Source organism: Scyliorhinus canicula, chromosome 10 (assembly GCF_902713615.1).
Source record: "Scyliorhinus canicula chromosome 10, sScyCan1.1, whole genome shotgun sequence".
Lineage (NCBI taxonomy): Eukaryota > Metazoa > Chordata > Chondrichthyes > Carcharhiniformes > Scyliorhinidae > Scyliorhinus > Scyliorhinus canicula.
The window spans coordinates 81836672-81851801 of record NC_052155.1 but is presented as its reverse complement, the minus strand read 5'-3'; the positions used below and the strand labels follow the sequence as shown (position 1 = coordinate 81851801).

The following is a 15130-nucleotide window of genomic DNA, read 5'->3' as shown; positions in this document are numbered from 1 at the left end:
AGGGTGGGCTTCAAGTGATAATTAGCAGAAGTATTCCTTGCCCATGTTTGGTCGGATACCATGAGACATCACAGGCCCAAGTCAATGTTGAGAACGCCAGGACAACTTTCTCCCAAATGTGTACCACTGTGCCACTGCCACCCCCACCTCTGGTGGGTTTCCCCCACTGTTGCAATAGGATATATCCAGGGATGGTGATGGAGGTGTGTTGGGTATTGGGTGTAAGGTATGAATCCATGAGCATGACTATGTCAGGCTGCTGCTCAACTTGTCTATAGTTCTCCCAATTTTGTTGCAAGCCCCTAGATGTCAGGTGAGGACAACATTTCAGGGTCAATTGGGCTAGATATGTTGTCCTTTCCAATACCCAGTTTGATGTTATGGTTTTAATTTTTTTATTTTTATTTAAAATACCCAATCCATTTTATTTTCAATTAAGGGGAAATTTAGAGTGGCCAATTCTCCTAAACCTGCACATCTTTGGGTTGTGGGGGTTAGACCCATGCAGACACGGGGAGGATGCATAAACTCCACCCGGTCAGTGACACGGGCCAGGATCGAACCTGGGTCCTCGACAATGGTTTTTATTTTCAACAAAATAGTTTTGTCGTCACCATAATTTGAGACTAGCTTTTAATTCCATATATATTAATGAATTGAATTAAAATTCCACCAACTGCCATCGTGAGATTTGCACATATCTTGAGAGCCGTAGACAGGGCCTTTGGATTACTAGTCCAGTATTTTACATTAGTGTGTTCGAGCAAGACCCACTGGCTAAACTTAGGAACCTCTTAATAGTTGTTGAAGTGGCATTAACAAAGCCTCTCCCAAGTTTTGTGGATAGTTTCAAATCACATTTTAAGGTGAAATTAGTGTTTAAGTAGCAACACATTCACGTGGAGTGAAGATAAATGTATTAGGATAATAGTAAGCGTGAAATAATTTCCATGCTTGGCCAATGGAAAACTCAAATTATAAACTATTCCTCATTTTTTCATTAACTAAAATATATACAAATTTCCTTTCCTCTCTCAACATGCAACTGTATTGCATGAAGCATTCATAACGTGAAGACAGAGTTCCTGTACTTTTTCCTTGTCCAGTTTACTTTTCCAGTTCCTGTAAGATTCAAAAGTTGATTTAATGGAGAACACTTAACATGGAACTCAAATGGAGAATGCACCATGCTCTAATGGAGACTCAAGAATAATTATGCGAGCATCCTTGGATATGATGCAAAGGCTGCCAATGTTAGACCACTGGTCAAAAATGAAGAAAGGGATGAACAAGCTGACTACAGACAGTAGCCGAATATTAGTTGTGTAAAAAGCTTTAGAATCTGTAATAGAAAGACATATGATTATGAAGGACAATCAGCATGGATTTGTAAAAGAACTTCTGTCGAACAAAAGTAGGATTTCTAAGTGGAATTAACAATATCAATAAGAAAGTAGTGTATGCCATGCAAGTTCATTTTCAAACGCCATTTAAGACAGGATACAGAGGTCGGTTATAAAATTAAGGCATGTCCTATTTAAAGGGAATTTGGCAGCATAAATAGGAAAATAAAGGACAGGAAAAAACTAGTGATTAATGAATGCTTCGCAACTGCAGGGATATAAACTTTGGTGTCCCCCCCAGCAGTGCAGACATGTGAAGAACACTTATAAGCAACTTCAGAGAGAGCAGAATCACATTTGTAGATCAGATAGATAACTGTCAAATGAAGCTTCATGGAGAAAAAAAAGTCAGGGGATGTTAGAGGAAGGATAAGAACATGGGCCAGGATTCTACCGCAATTGGCGGAACGGCCCGACGCCAGTGCTAAGAGCGGCGCGAACCACTCCGGCGTCAGGCCGCCCGAAAGTTGCAGAACCGCCGGTGGGTTTCCTGTGACTGCACAAGGGGTTTCTTCTCCGCGCGGGCCATGGCGGAGCCTTACAGAGGCCGACATGGAGGGAAAGAGTGCCCCCACGGCACAGGCCCGCCCGCAGATCAGTGGGCCCCAATCGCAGGCCAGGCCACTGTGGCAACCCCCCCCCCCCCCCTCAGAGGACTCCGCAAGCCGCCCTCCAAGCCAGGTCCCACTGGGATGGACCATGTCCATTTCACGCCGGCGGGACTGGCCGAAAACCATCGGGGCCTGGAGAATGGTCCGGGGGGGGTCGAAGAATCCCGGACAAGATTTGTGCATTAAATATTAACACTTGAAAAGGGATGGAGGCATAGTGCAGCTTGGAGAATTTCAATGCATGTATCTTTAAAGATATAGAAAATTGCACTTCTGAGGCCTAGCTGTTGGGTAGCATGAAGCAAGCTGCAGGCTGAGACTAGTGTAGGCGGATTGTGAATATAATAATCAAGCTTGGGAAATGGTTCTAGAGGCCGCTAAAGCCTTAAAGACAAAGCTGCAGACTGGACCAAGAAAAATGAAGAATGACACAAACAGGCAATGAGAGGATGAAGCTGATTAAGAATTGGCAGGGGTGAGTTAAAGGCAGCTTGGGAACTAATAAGAAGTTGCAAAAAGAGATGCTTTTAAACTTAAAATCCAGGCTTTCAACTGCCAGAAGAAAGAACAAATTATTTTAGTGTCCCTCATTTATAAAGGAGAAACAAAATTACGACTGATCAGAGAAATAGTTAAGAAATTTGTTGCACAGAGCCATCTATGCCTATGGTAAGCAAATACTCCTAACAGTGTACAGCAATTCACAACAGGAAAAAGGTCAATAAGAAAGTACAACCAAAAATCACCGGAACCAGAAAGATGATTTGTGGACAGACTCTACACAAGAGTTTGAAGAAAATATTCAGAGTTATGAATCAATAACACAATTTCATACACACTTAACTTACAAACTTACATTGCTAGTAGGTTTATTCCTGGTGTGCCCATTACATATTGAAACCCTGCCATGACATTAAGCATTTCAAGATATATGCAGAAAAATGTACAATACAACTGTATTCTGAAATATACACTTCGAATGACTCATTTTTGCCAAAATTGTATGAACTTTAAAGATAATTAACTGCTATAGTTACTGCTGCACAAAATGGTCACAAATAGAACATTTGTTAAATTCTACATATGAAGGAGAATTGAAAAGTGTACCAAAAAAAGTCAGTCTCCAAAAGAAATGAAAAAAGTCTTTGAAAAAGTATTACTCCTTGGACAGTTAAAGCTATAGCTAGGATTACGGTGTAGGTTAATCTGTTCTAGGATTATGAATTGAAATTATATCAAGCACAGAACCAAAAATGGGCTCTTGTATGGGTTACTGATCGGAATTATTTCGCCAACAATTAATGTTCCAAGTTAGTTGAACGGTCAACATGAAAATAATTTTTGAACTTTTGGTCTGAGTTTCATATTTAATTCTTACCATAAGTAGGGATCTCAGAAGCATGATTTGGATGGTTCTTGTTCCCCGCTCTCTGTAAAGGATATAAGGGTTTAACATCTTGTGACAAGTAATTTATTTTGCATGCTAATATAATTGCATGTTAATAATATGGCTGAGTATTTGTAAGAGATCAGCAAAGATCACTTTAAAGTGATCACGGTCTGCATTAAATGTAGAGAGCTTGGACTAATGACAACTCAGAAACTAAATTTTAAGAAGCAAATTAAATGACAATATTTGCCTTCTGGAATAGTGTAACCGTTAAAATCACAATTTAAAAATAATTTTTGATTGAAGAAAGCTCATCACAGGCAAATGTGACATTAGGCATCTGCATTGCATTCCATCAATAACGTACTTGCATTTTAAGCCATTTGTTCCACAATCTGAGTTCTTCAGTAATTCTAATCTTAATAGTTTTACATACCATTTCAGCATTACTTGTAGAACAAAGAACAATACAGCACAGGAACAGGCCCTTCGGCCCTCCAAGCCTGTGTCGACCATGGTACCTACTAAACTAAAACCGTATGCACTTACGGAGTCCACATCCTTCCATTCCCACTCTATTCATACATTTGTCTAGATGCCCCTGAAATGCTGCTATTGTACCTACTCCCACCACTTCCCCAGGCAGCACGTTCCATATATTTACTACCCTCTGTAAAAAAAAAAAAACTTGCCTCGCGCATCTGTTCTAAACTTTTCCCCTAGTACTTGACTCTCTTACCCTAGGAAAGAGCATCTGACTATCCACTCTGTCCATGCCACTCATAATCTTGTAGATCTCTATCAGGTCGCCTCTCAACCTCTGTCATTCCAGTGAGAATAGACCGAGTTCATCCAACCTCTCCTCATAGCTAATGACCTCCATACCAGGCAACATCCTAGTAAACAGCTTCTGTACCCTCTCCAAAGCATCCACATCCTTCTGGTAGTATGGCGACCAGAATTGTACACAATATTCCAAAGGTTCTGTACAGCTGCAACATGATTTGCCAATTTTTATATTCAATGCCCTGACCGATGAAGGCTAGCATGCCGTATGCCTTCTTGACCACCTTACATAGAACAGTGCAGCACACAACAGGCCCTTCGACCCTCCATGTTGTGCCGAGCATTGTCCGAAACCAAGATCAAGCTATCCCACTCCCTGGTACCTATCCAATAACCGCTTGAAAGTTCCTAAAGTGTCCGACTCCACTATCACAGCAGGCAGTCCATTCCACACCCTAATCACTCTGAGTAAAGAACCTACCTCTGACATCCCTGCTATATCTCCCACCCTGAACCTTACAGTTATGCCCCCTTGTAACAGCTACATCCACCCGAGGAAATAATCTCTGAACGTCCACTCCATCTATCCCCCTCATCATCTTATAAACCTCTATTAAGTCGCCTCTCAACCTCCTCCGCTCCAAAGAGAAAATCTCTAGCTCCCTCAACCTTTCCTCATAAGACCTATCCTGCAAACCAGGCAGCATCCTGGTAAATCTCCTTTGCACCCTTTCCAATGCTTCCACATCCTTTCTATAGTGAGGTGACCAGAACTGCACACAATACTCCAAATGTGGTCTCACCAGGGTCATGTACAGTTGCAGCATAACTCCACAACTCTTAAACTCAAGCCTCCTGTTAATAAACGCGAACACACTATAGGCCTTCTTCACGGCTCTATCCACTTGAGTGGCAACCTTCAGAGATCTGTGGACATGCATCCAAAGATCTCTCTGTTCCTCCACATTCCTCAGAACCCAGCCATTGACCCTGTAATCCGCATTCAAATTTTTTCTACCAAAATGAATCACCTCGCACTTATCAGGGTTAAACTCCATCTGCCATTTTTCGGCCCAGCTCTGTATCCTATCAATGTCTCTTTGCAGCCTACAAGAGCCCTCAACCTCATCCACTACTCCACCAATCTTGGTGTCATCAGCAAATTTACTGACCCACCCTTCAGCCCCCTCCTCCATGTCATTGATAAAAATCACAAATACCAGAGGACCCAGCACTGATTCCTGTGGTACACTGCTGGTAACTGGTCTTGAGTCTGAAAATTTTCCATTCACCACCACCCTCTGTCTTCTATGTGATAGCCAGTTACTTATCCAATTGGCCAAATTTCACACTATCCTACGCCTCCTTACTTTCTTCATGAGCCGACCATGTGGAACCTTATCAAACGCCTTACTAAAATCCATGTATACGACATCAACTGCTCTACCTTCATCTACACACTTAGTTACCACCTCAAAGAATTCAATCAAATTTGTGAGGCAAGACTTACCCTCCATGAATCAGTGTTGACTATCCCAGATTAAGCTGCATTTTTCCAAATGATCATAAATCCTATCCTTCAGGACCTTTTCCATTAACTTACCGACCACCGAAGAGAGACTAACCGGCCTATAATTACCAGGGTCATTCCTATTCCCTTTCTTGAACAGAGGAACAACATTCGCCACTCTCCAGTCCTCTGGCACTATCCCCGTGGACAGTGAGGACCCAAAGATCAAAGCCAAAGGCTCTGCAATCTCATCCCTTGCCTCCCAAAGAATCCGTGGATATATCCCATCTGGCCCAGGGGACTTGTCGACCCTAAGATTTTTCAAAATTGCTAATACATCCTTCCTCAGAACATCTACCTCCTCCAGCCTACCCACTTGTATCTCTCACACATCCTCAAAAACATGGCCCCTCTCCTTGGTGAACACAGAAGAAAAATATTCATTCAAAGCCTCTCCTATTTCTTCTGACTCCATGCACAAGTTCCCACTACTGTCCTTGACTGGCCCTAACCTCACCCTGGTCATTCTTTTATTTCTCACATAAAAATAAAAAGTCTTTGGGGTTTTCCTTGATCCGACCCGCCAAGGACTTCTCATGTCCCCTCCTAGCTTTCTTAAGCCCTTGTTTTGGCTCATTCCTTGCTACCTTGTAACCCTCAAGCGACCCAATTAAACCTTATTTTCTCATCCTTACATACGCTTCCTTTTTGCTCTTGACAAGACATTCAACCTCTTTTGTGAACCATGGTTCCCTCACACAGCCATTTCCTCCCTGCCGGACAGGAACATACCTATCAAAGGACACGCAGTATTTGTTCCTTGAACAAGCTCCACTTTTCATTTGTGCCTTTCCCTGACAGTTTCTGTTCCCATCTTATGCTCCCTAATTCTTGCCTAATCGCATCATAATTACCCCTCCCCCAATTATAAACCTTGCCCTGCGTATGGCCCTATCCCTCTCCATTGCAATAGTGAAAGACACCGAATTGTGGTCACTATCTCCAAAGTGCTCTCCCACAAACAAATCTAACACTTGGCCCGGTTCATTACCCAGTATCAAATCCAATGTGGCCCCCCTCTTGTCGGCCTATCCACATATTGTGTCATGAAACCTCCTGCGCACACTGTACAAAAACTGCCCCATCCGAACTATTCGACCTATATAGAGGTTCCAATCAATATTTGGAAAGTTAAAGTCACCCATGACAACTGCCCTGAGACCTCCACACCTATCCATAATCTCTTTTGCAATTTCTTCCTCCACATCTCTATTACTATTTGGGGGCCTATCGAAAACTGCTAACAACATGACCGCTCCTTTCCTATTTCTAACTTCGGCCCATATTACCTCAGTCGGCAGATCCCCTCGAACTGCCTTTCTGCAGCCGTTAAACTATCCTTGATTAACAATGCTACTCCTCCACCTCTTTTACCACCTTCCCTACTCTTACTGAAACATCTATATCCCAGAACTTCCAACAACCATTCCTGTCCCTGTTCTAACCATGTCTCCGTAATGGCCACAACATCGTAGTCCTAAGTACCAATCCACGCTCCAAGTTCACCTACCTTATTCCAGATGCTCCTTGCATTGAAGTAGACACACTTCAACCCACATTTCTGTCTGCCAGTACACTCCTGCGACCTTGATACCCTCCTCAGTGTCTCACTACTCTTCACACTTGCTTCTGGACTACAGCTCGTTTTCCCATCCCCGAGAAATTAGTTTAAACTCCCCAGAAGAGCCATAGCAAATTTTCCTCCCAGGATATTGGTGCCCCTCTGGTTCAGGTGCAAACCGTCCTGTCTGTACAGGTCCCACCTTCCCCAGAATGTGCTCCAATCATCCACGTAACTGAACCCCTCCCTCCTACACCATCCCTGCAGCCATGTGTTTATCTGCACACTCTCCCTGTTCCTCACCTCGCTAGCACGTGGCACCGGCAACAAAACAGAGATGACAGCATGGTTTGTCCTGGCTCTCAGCTTCCACCCTAGCTCCCTAAATTCCTGTTTTAAATCCCCGTCCCATCTCATACCTATGTCGTTGGTACCGATGTGTATCACGACTTGTGGCTGTTCCCCCACCCCCTTAATGATTCTGAAAACACGGTCCGAGACATCACGGACCCTGGCACCCAGGAGGCAACATACCATCCGAGAGTCTCCTTTGTTGCCACAGAACCGTCTATCTGTCCCTCTAACTATTGAGTCCCCAATAACTATTGCTCTCCTGCTCTCCCTCCTTCCCTTCTGAGCCACTGGGACGGACTCAGTGCTGGAGATCCGTTCACCGTGGCTTATCCCTAGTAGGTGGACATGCACGCCCAGATCTCTCTGCCTGTCAATACTTGCAAGAGTTCTACCATTTACTGTATAATTGCTACATGCATTGGACCTTCCGAAGTGCATTACCACACACTTGTCCAGATTAAACTCCATCTGCCATTTCTCCGCCCAAGACTCCAGCCAGTGTATATCTTGTTGTATCCTCTGACAATCCTCTTCACTATCCACAACTCCACCAATTTTTGTGTCGTCTGCGAACTTACTAATCAGACCAGCTACATTTTCTTCCAAATCGTTTATATACACTACGAACAACAAAGTCCCAGAACTGATTCCTGTGGAATGCCGTTAGTCACAGCCTTCCATTCAGAATAGCACCCTTCTACTGCTACCACAGATTTCAAAGGATAACCAAAGTCACAAAATAGATCTTATACTCTGATGTCCTCAGTAAGTACACAGTCCATATAAACCATATATATGTCAAACTCAAGGCAAATATATGCCAAATCCGGCCCGCGGTGGAATTATCTTTGGCCCGCGAGATAATATCTAATTACTTTTTTTTTAAATTTAGATTAGCCAATTATTTTTTCCAATTAAGGGGCAATTCAGCGTGGCCAATCCACCTACTCTGCACATTTTTGGGTTGTGGGGGCGAAACCCACGCAGACACGGGGAGAACGTGCAAACTCCACATGGACAGTGACCCAGAGCCGGGATCGAACCTGGGACCTCAGGGCCGACAGGCGGTTCTGCTAACCACTAGGCCACCGTGCTGCCCTAATAATATCTAATTACTATTAAAGCTGGCCCCAGCAATTGAAGCGCCTATGGCGTATGATATGGCTGATGCCGAGTTTATTCAGGTATAGTGTGAATCACAAAGTGTTGGCCTGTGGAAAAATGTTTTCATTAGAAATTACTCTGGAAAAGCTCCAGATAAAGCAATAAGAAATAAATGCAACTAATTTTTTTATTTATTTAATATTTAATGTTGTTTTTATAGGCAATAACCTCAGCTTTATTAGTTCCAGGTTCAATAAGTTCATTTCAATAAGTTTTGCAAAAAAACAGCCCTTGCAAAGACGACAGTGCCATTGACATGATTGGAAGCATCAATGCGTTAGGTGTCCAGCTGAAGGTTTGCCAGATCAAAGCATCCCTGATTATCCTGCCTTCCTGAAGTTTCCTGTTGCCTGCTTCCACATTCTCACCCTGCGCCTCCTCAGGCCCATTATTGGGTTCTCACTGGCCTATGGAGCTGCCTCACTTTCCTCAGCTTCCAGTGAGCAGCCCCGCCCCCCTCCCCTTTAAGTTGTCTTGTAATTTGTTGCAGTTCCCAACAGTATTGACTATCTCGTTCCTCCCGATTTGGTACCATCCGCAAATTTGGAAATTGTGTTTTTGATTCCAAAGACTAAATTATAAACAACTGTGGTCCCAGCACTGATTCCAGAGACACTCCAGTATCATTTTCTGCCACCCTTTAGCTCTTCTTTCTGTCATGCAATCTGCTAGCTATCCATATTTTTCCTGAATTTACATCCTCTGATCTTATTCATTAGTCTAATTATATGGAACCTTCTCAAAGGCCTTTTGGAAATCTGGATATAGTACTCATATTTACTCCCTGTTATCTATCTCTTCAAAAAATTAATTGAGATGGGTCAAGATAGATTGTCCCGTTTGAATTTAATGTTGACTATTCATCATTATGTTTTTGGTTTCTAGGTGTCCTTTAGTATGGATTCCATTACCTTTCCTGTTACTGATATTAAGGTGATTGGTTTATAACTCCCTGGCCATGTTCCATCTCCTTCTTAAAAATAGAAATGTTAGCTATCAGTCCTCACGCACTGCACCCTTCCCTGACAAATCCTGGGCCATGTTCCATCTCCTGCTTAAAAATAGGAATAATGTTAGCTGTTAGTCCTCGTGCACTGCACCTTTTGCTGACAAAGTTTATTAAATATATGTGGCAATGCTTCGGCCACCTCTTTTCTAGATTCTTATAAATGCACTGATGCAATCCACCCGGAGAAAGAGATTTATCCCTATAGGTTTGATGAACTTCGCCTCTTATCTTAAATATGATTATATCATTTACAATCTCATTTTATGATGCCATGCCCACCTGATATGTACCCCTGACAAATACTAAAGCTAAATAACTATTTGATTTTTCTGTCATTTTGTTATCATATCTGCGATTTTATAACTGTCCACTCATGTCATTCTTCAAAATATTTATGCACCTCTAGGATGTTTTACTATTTTGTGTTATGCTGCTTAATTTAATTTCATAGTTCCTCTAACTATCCAATACTTTTTGTCTCTTCATACTCTCACTTGTCTTGCACAAAGTACATGGGAACCAGGAATAAGTAGGTTACTTTTGTTTCCCTAAAATAGCTGCTGTTCGAAAACATTTTTGGAGAACGGCGAATCAAACTATTGCCTTATATTGATTTTTTTTTTAAATCTGCAAGATGAGATCAGTGCTGGGAATTGGATCACTCTTCCCTTTTGGGGGAGAGGTGATCTCGTTCCAACACCAAGCACTACAAGGTCATGTACTCCTGATCCTGGAACTATTACAAGGCTCCTGCTGCTGCTCTGATGTGCCTTAACTTCAATCTGAAGAGCCCTCCTGAATATTTTGCCATTTCCCAAATCAGCTAATCTTGCTTCTATGAGCAAGATTGACAGCTAATTAATGAGCATCTTAGCACCTGTTGACATTGGACTAAAATACAAAGTCACATGAGGCATACAAAAAATATTTAAAAGAAATATTTTCCCATGTATTAATGATGTATTTGAATTTCGCACTAATTCCTTCTGAGATAGCAATTGATACCTACCCAGAGTGGCTGGAGTCCAGTGCATGTGATCCAGCATCAAAAGTGGGCACCTTCCCCATAATAAACATAATGATTTCTGATCTTTGATAATCTGGAAGACTGCTCCCAAAAAAACCTAAAACAAAACAAAGTACACAAAATTCAATTAGTTTCACGTTCAATAATGTACAATGATTAATTCAGATACAAGGCTGCAAAATTACGCCTCATTCAAATGAAAGTTTAGACAACGTAAAAATAAAGAAAAGGTTATTTTAGTTATCCTTTTTTAGAAGTCAAAGTACCTTTAATTCAAAGGTTGGTGAGATAGTAGCAGAGATGGTCAGCATTAAATGCTTTAGTTTTGGGACTGGACTGTACCTCATTTTAAATATAAATGATTGGGACTAAAGTTTAAGGGTGCAATATCTAATTTGCAACTGGCACAAAAACCGAGGATATGGTTAACTGTGAATAGGACTAATGTAGTTAACTGTTAATAGGACTAATCATCTTCAGAAGGATAGACAGATTAATATATAGTGGTCAGGCACTTTGACAGCACCTTGCTCCCCTGTGACCTTTATTGTCAAGGCGAAGAGAAGAACACATAATTTCCAATATCCACTCAAAGGCATATGATCCTGATTTACATATATGCCACCATTCCTTCGTCCTCGATGGGCCAATATTCTTATACAATTCTGGAAATCCTATCTAGCACATTGCCTCATAAAAGTCACCCGAAAGAATAATAAAAACAAACTACAGAGGGGGTGAGGATGGGGACAGCCGGGTATCTAGATTTTCATGTTAAAAACCTGTTGATAGCTGGTTGGGCTTTGCTGAGACTCGTTATCCAGCCTCTTGAGTTTTCAGGTCAATCAGGAAGGGCTGGTGGGATGACATTCTCTGTCAAAGTGACAATTTAGCATTAAAGGGACAATGACATTAGTTAGAATAGTTTATCAGCACTTGGATTTGCGTTTGCCCTTCAAAATAGGGCTGGAGCTGGAACAGAAGCATTAACTTACTGCCAAATTCTTGCCTGTTCCAACTTAGAGGCAGACCATGATCCGAGCAGCCAGACCTTCTAGTACAAATAGGAGGGAGAGAGTGTGATTTGCCTCTCCTCATCAAGAGATCTGTGTTCCTCTATCTGTCTGCTTTCTCTGTGTTTGCATCTGTGTCCTTGCTCTCAAGCTCATCTGCTTTTAGACAATAGACCATAGAATTTACTGTGCAGAAGAGGCCATTCAGCCAATCAAGTCTGCACCAGCCCTTGGAAACAGCACTCTATTTAACCGCACACTATCCCTGTATCCCAGTAATCCCACCCACCCTGTTTTGGACACCAAGGGCAATTTAGCATGGCCAATCCACCTAACCTGCACATCTTTGGACTGTGGGAGGAAACCGGAGGAAACCTACGCAGACACGGGGAGGACATGCAGACACTGCACAGACAGTGACCTAGCCGGGAATCGAATCTGGGACCCTGGAGCTGTGAAGCAACTGTGCTAACCACTGTGCTGCCCCGGTACCTCTCCTTTGAGTCTGCAGATCTTCTTTGTGACAGGCAGTCACATGGAAACAGCACCAACAGAACAGAAGTAAATAAAGAAGCCAAGGTGAGGGCCGCCAGGTCTCCTGGACCAGAATTTTGTATTATCCGAGAACATTACAATCGATTTCTTTACAATTGATGCAAAGCCTTTACAAACATTCTTAAAATAATTTGAAATTGCACAGACCTTTTAAAGAAATGACAAATTTCCTGAAGAAAATTCATATGGACTTGAAACTGTTTCTCTCTCCACAGATAGTCAGACCTGCTGAGTTTTTCCAGCATTTCATTTTTATTTCAGATGTCCAGCATCCACAGGATTTTGCTTTTATATACAACTTTTTCTGACTGTAATGATTCATGAACACTTGAGTCATTTAATCTCACTTGCCCTCTGCCCTATCACAGGCTTTGCTTTTGTCCCTTTTCCGACCTACACTCGCTATAAACCATAGAATCCCTACAGTGCAGAAGGTCATAGGCCCATCAAGTCTGCACCGACTCTCCAAAAGAGCACCCTCTCTAGCCCACTCTGCTGCCCTATCCCCGTAACCCTACCTAATCTGTACATCTTTGGACACAAGGGGCAATTTATCATGGCATTCACTTAATCTGCACATCTTTTGACTGTGGGAGGAAACCAGAGCGCCTGGAGGAAACTCGCATAGACATGCGAGGTTTGGAACTGCCACACAGTCACTCAAGGTCGGAATCAAACCCGGGTCCCTGGCACTGAGGCAGCAGTGCTAACCACTGTGCCACCTATATTGCATTTCTAACTTGCCAGCTGAGGAAATGTCACATAGCTGAAATGTTGACTCTGTTTTGCTCTTCACAGATGCTGCCAAACCTGCGGAATATTCCCATCGTTTTGCAGTATTAAATTCCTTAATCATTTTAAACATTAGCGAAAACTGTTCCAGTACAACTACAACACTGGCATCGACTGGCATTTACAGGCAGCATGGTAGCTGTGGCTAGCACAGTTGCTTCACAGCTCCAGGGTCGCAGGTTCAATTCCCGGCTTGGATCACTGCCTGTGCGAAGTCTCCACGCTCTCCCCGTATCTGCATGGGTTTCCTCCGGGTGCTCCGGTTTCCTCCCACAGTCCAAAGATGAGCAGGTTATGTGGATTCGCCATGTTAAATTGCTTTTAGTGTCCAAAAAAAAAGTTAGGTGGGTTATGGGTTAGTGTGGAGGGTGCTCTTTCCAAAGGTCGATGAAGACTCAATGGGCCGAATGGTCTCCTTCTGAACTGTAAATTCTATGATTCTACAACCCTGAAATGTGAAAAATCGTCCTTTACACAAGGGACAGGACAAATCCAACCTAGCCAATTACCACCCTACCAATCTACTCTCGATCATCAGTAAAGTGAAGGAAGAGATCATTAACAGTGCTATCAAGCGGTACTTACTTAGCATTAACCGGGTCACTCAGACCTTAACTTACCGAGGCTCCTTAAACAGCACCTTCCAAACCCAAGACCCCAACCATTTAGAAGGACAAGGGCAGCAGATACATGGGATCACCACCACCTGCCAGTTCCCTCCAAGTCACTCACCATCCTGACTAGGGAAATATATCACCATTCATTTACTATCGATGGGTCAAAATCCTGGGACTCCTTCCCTAATAGCACATGGTGTTCAGCAGTTAAAGAAAGCAGCTCATCACCACCCTCTCACTGCTGCACGGATGAGTAAGAATGTGTAAAGGTGCATCTTCTGGAAGTGCTCATCAGCCTGTGTTACACAGCAGCATCTCCCCCTCTCAATTTTCCACTCTCCCTTTAAATATAGCTTTTTTTATAGGGAAGACATTTTGCTCTACCAGCTTGTCAAATTTAATTTAAACATGGTAGACTAGGAAAATGCAGTTGCCGCATTCCAATCCTTTTGCACGGGTATTGTACCTGGACTGACCACATCATTTACACTCTAGATGAAATTTACCCTCTGGCAACGCAACAAGAATTTTGAGACTAGCTCTGCTAATTAATCCTACCCATTTGGAACACTTGTAAAGTTAAATCTACTTTTGATGTCTTTTTTATTCCAACTAAAAGGAAAGAGTTCTAAATCTCATAAAAGTAAACATAAACTGCTCCGGTTTAGTTTATGCGCAAACATCCAAGTATGCAATATACAATGTTCTTCATTACTCAGCTGAGGAGAATCAGCAGGATAACTTCTGGGCTGTAAGCTCAATGTCGCACAACAAGAATACAAGTCTGAGATGATAGCATTACTTATTCTAATACCATCACTTACATATTTTCACTGAAAGTTTTATAATGAATAGAACTCTTTAATAGCATTCTCTCGTGCTGGGAACTCCTCTCCTCCACATGCAAGTATATGCAAATTAGATTCAGTTACTGTGGAATAACTGATCACAGGCAATCGTACTTAGCATCACTACGGCAACAACTGAACGCTTGAGAATATTTTTCGAACACCATTTCCTGGCAGATACAGCATATGTCCTTCACAGTAGTTATTTACCCTAAAATCAGTTTAATACATTTTGTTCTTTCCTTTCAAATTTCACATAAGGTCAGCATTTTAAGCAATAAACTGACCTTTAATTCTACAGTTTCAGGAACAAAAGACTGACAAAGATGATTCACAGAACTTACAAAAAACAGGATCACACAAAAATTGCATATGCTTACAAATGCTGCTTTGGCTTTTTTTTTTAAAAAAAGGAGTGAAATGAGAGGCT

General features: G+C 42.3%; 1 protein-coding gene across 8 annotated transcripts in view; it reads right to left on the bottom strand.

Annotated features, from left to right (window-relative positions):
- Positions 1-15130, bottom strand: part of LOC119972479 (protein EFR3 homolog A-like) — a 209342-nt gene that overhangs the window by 66634 nt on the left and 127578 nt on the right. For all 8 annotated transcript variants that reach the window (XM_038809233.1, XM_038809236.1, XM_038809237.1 and 5 more), the window contains 2 exons: positions 10858-10972; positions 3393-3444 (listed from right to left, as the gene is read on the bottom strand). In XM_038809233.1, coding sequence (XP_038665161.1) covers positions 3393-3444; positions 10858-10972 — 167 coding nt within the window. The remainder of the gene's footprint in view (positions 1-3392; positions 3445-10857; positions 10973-15130) is intronic.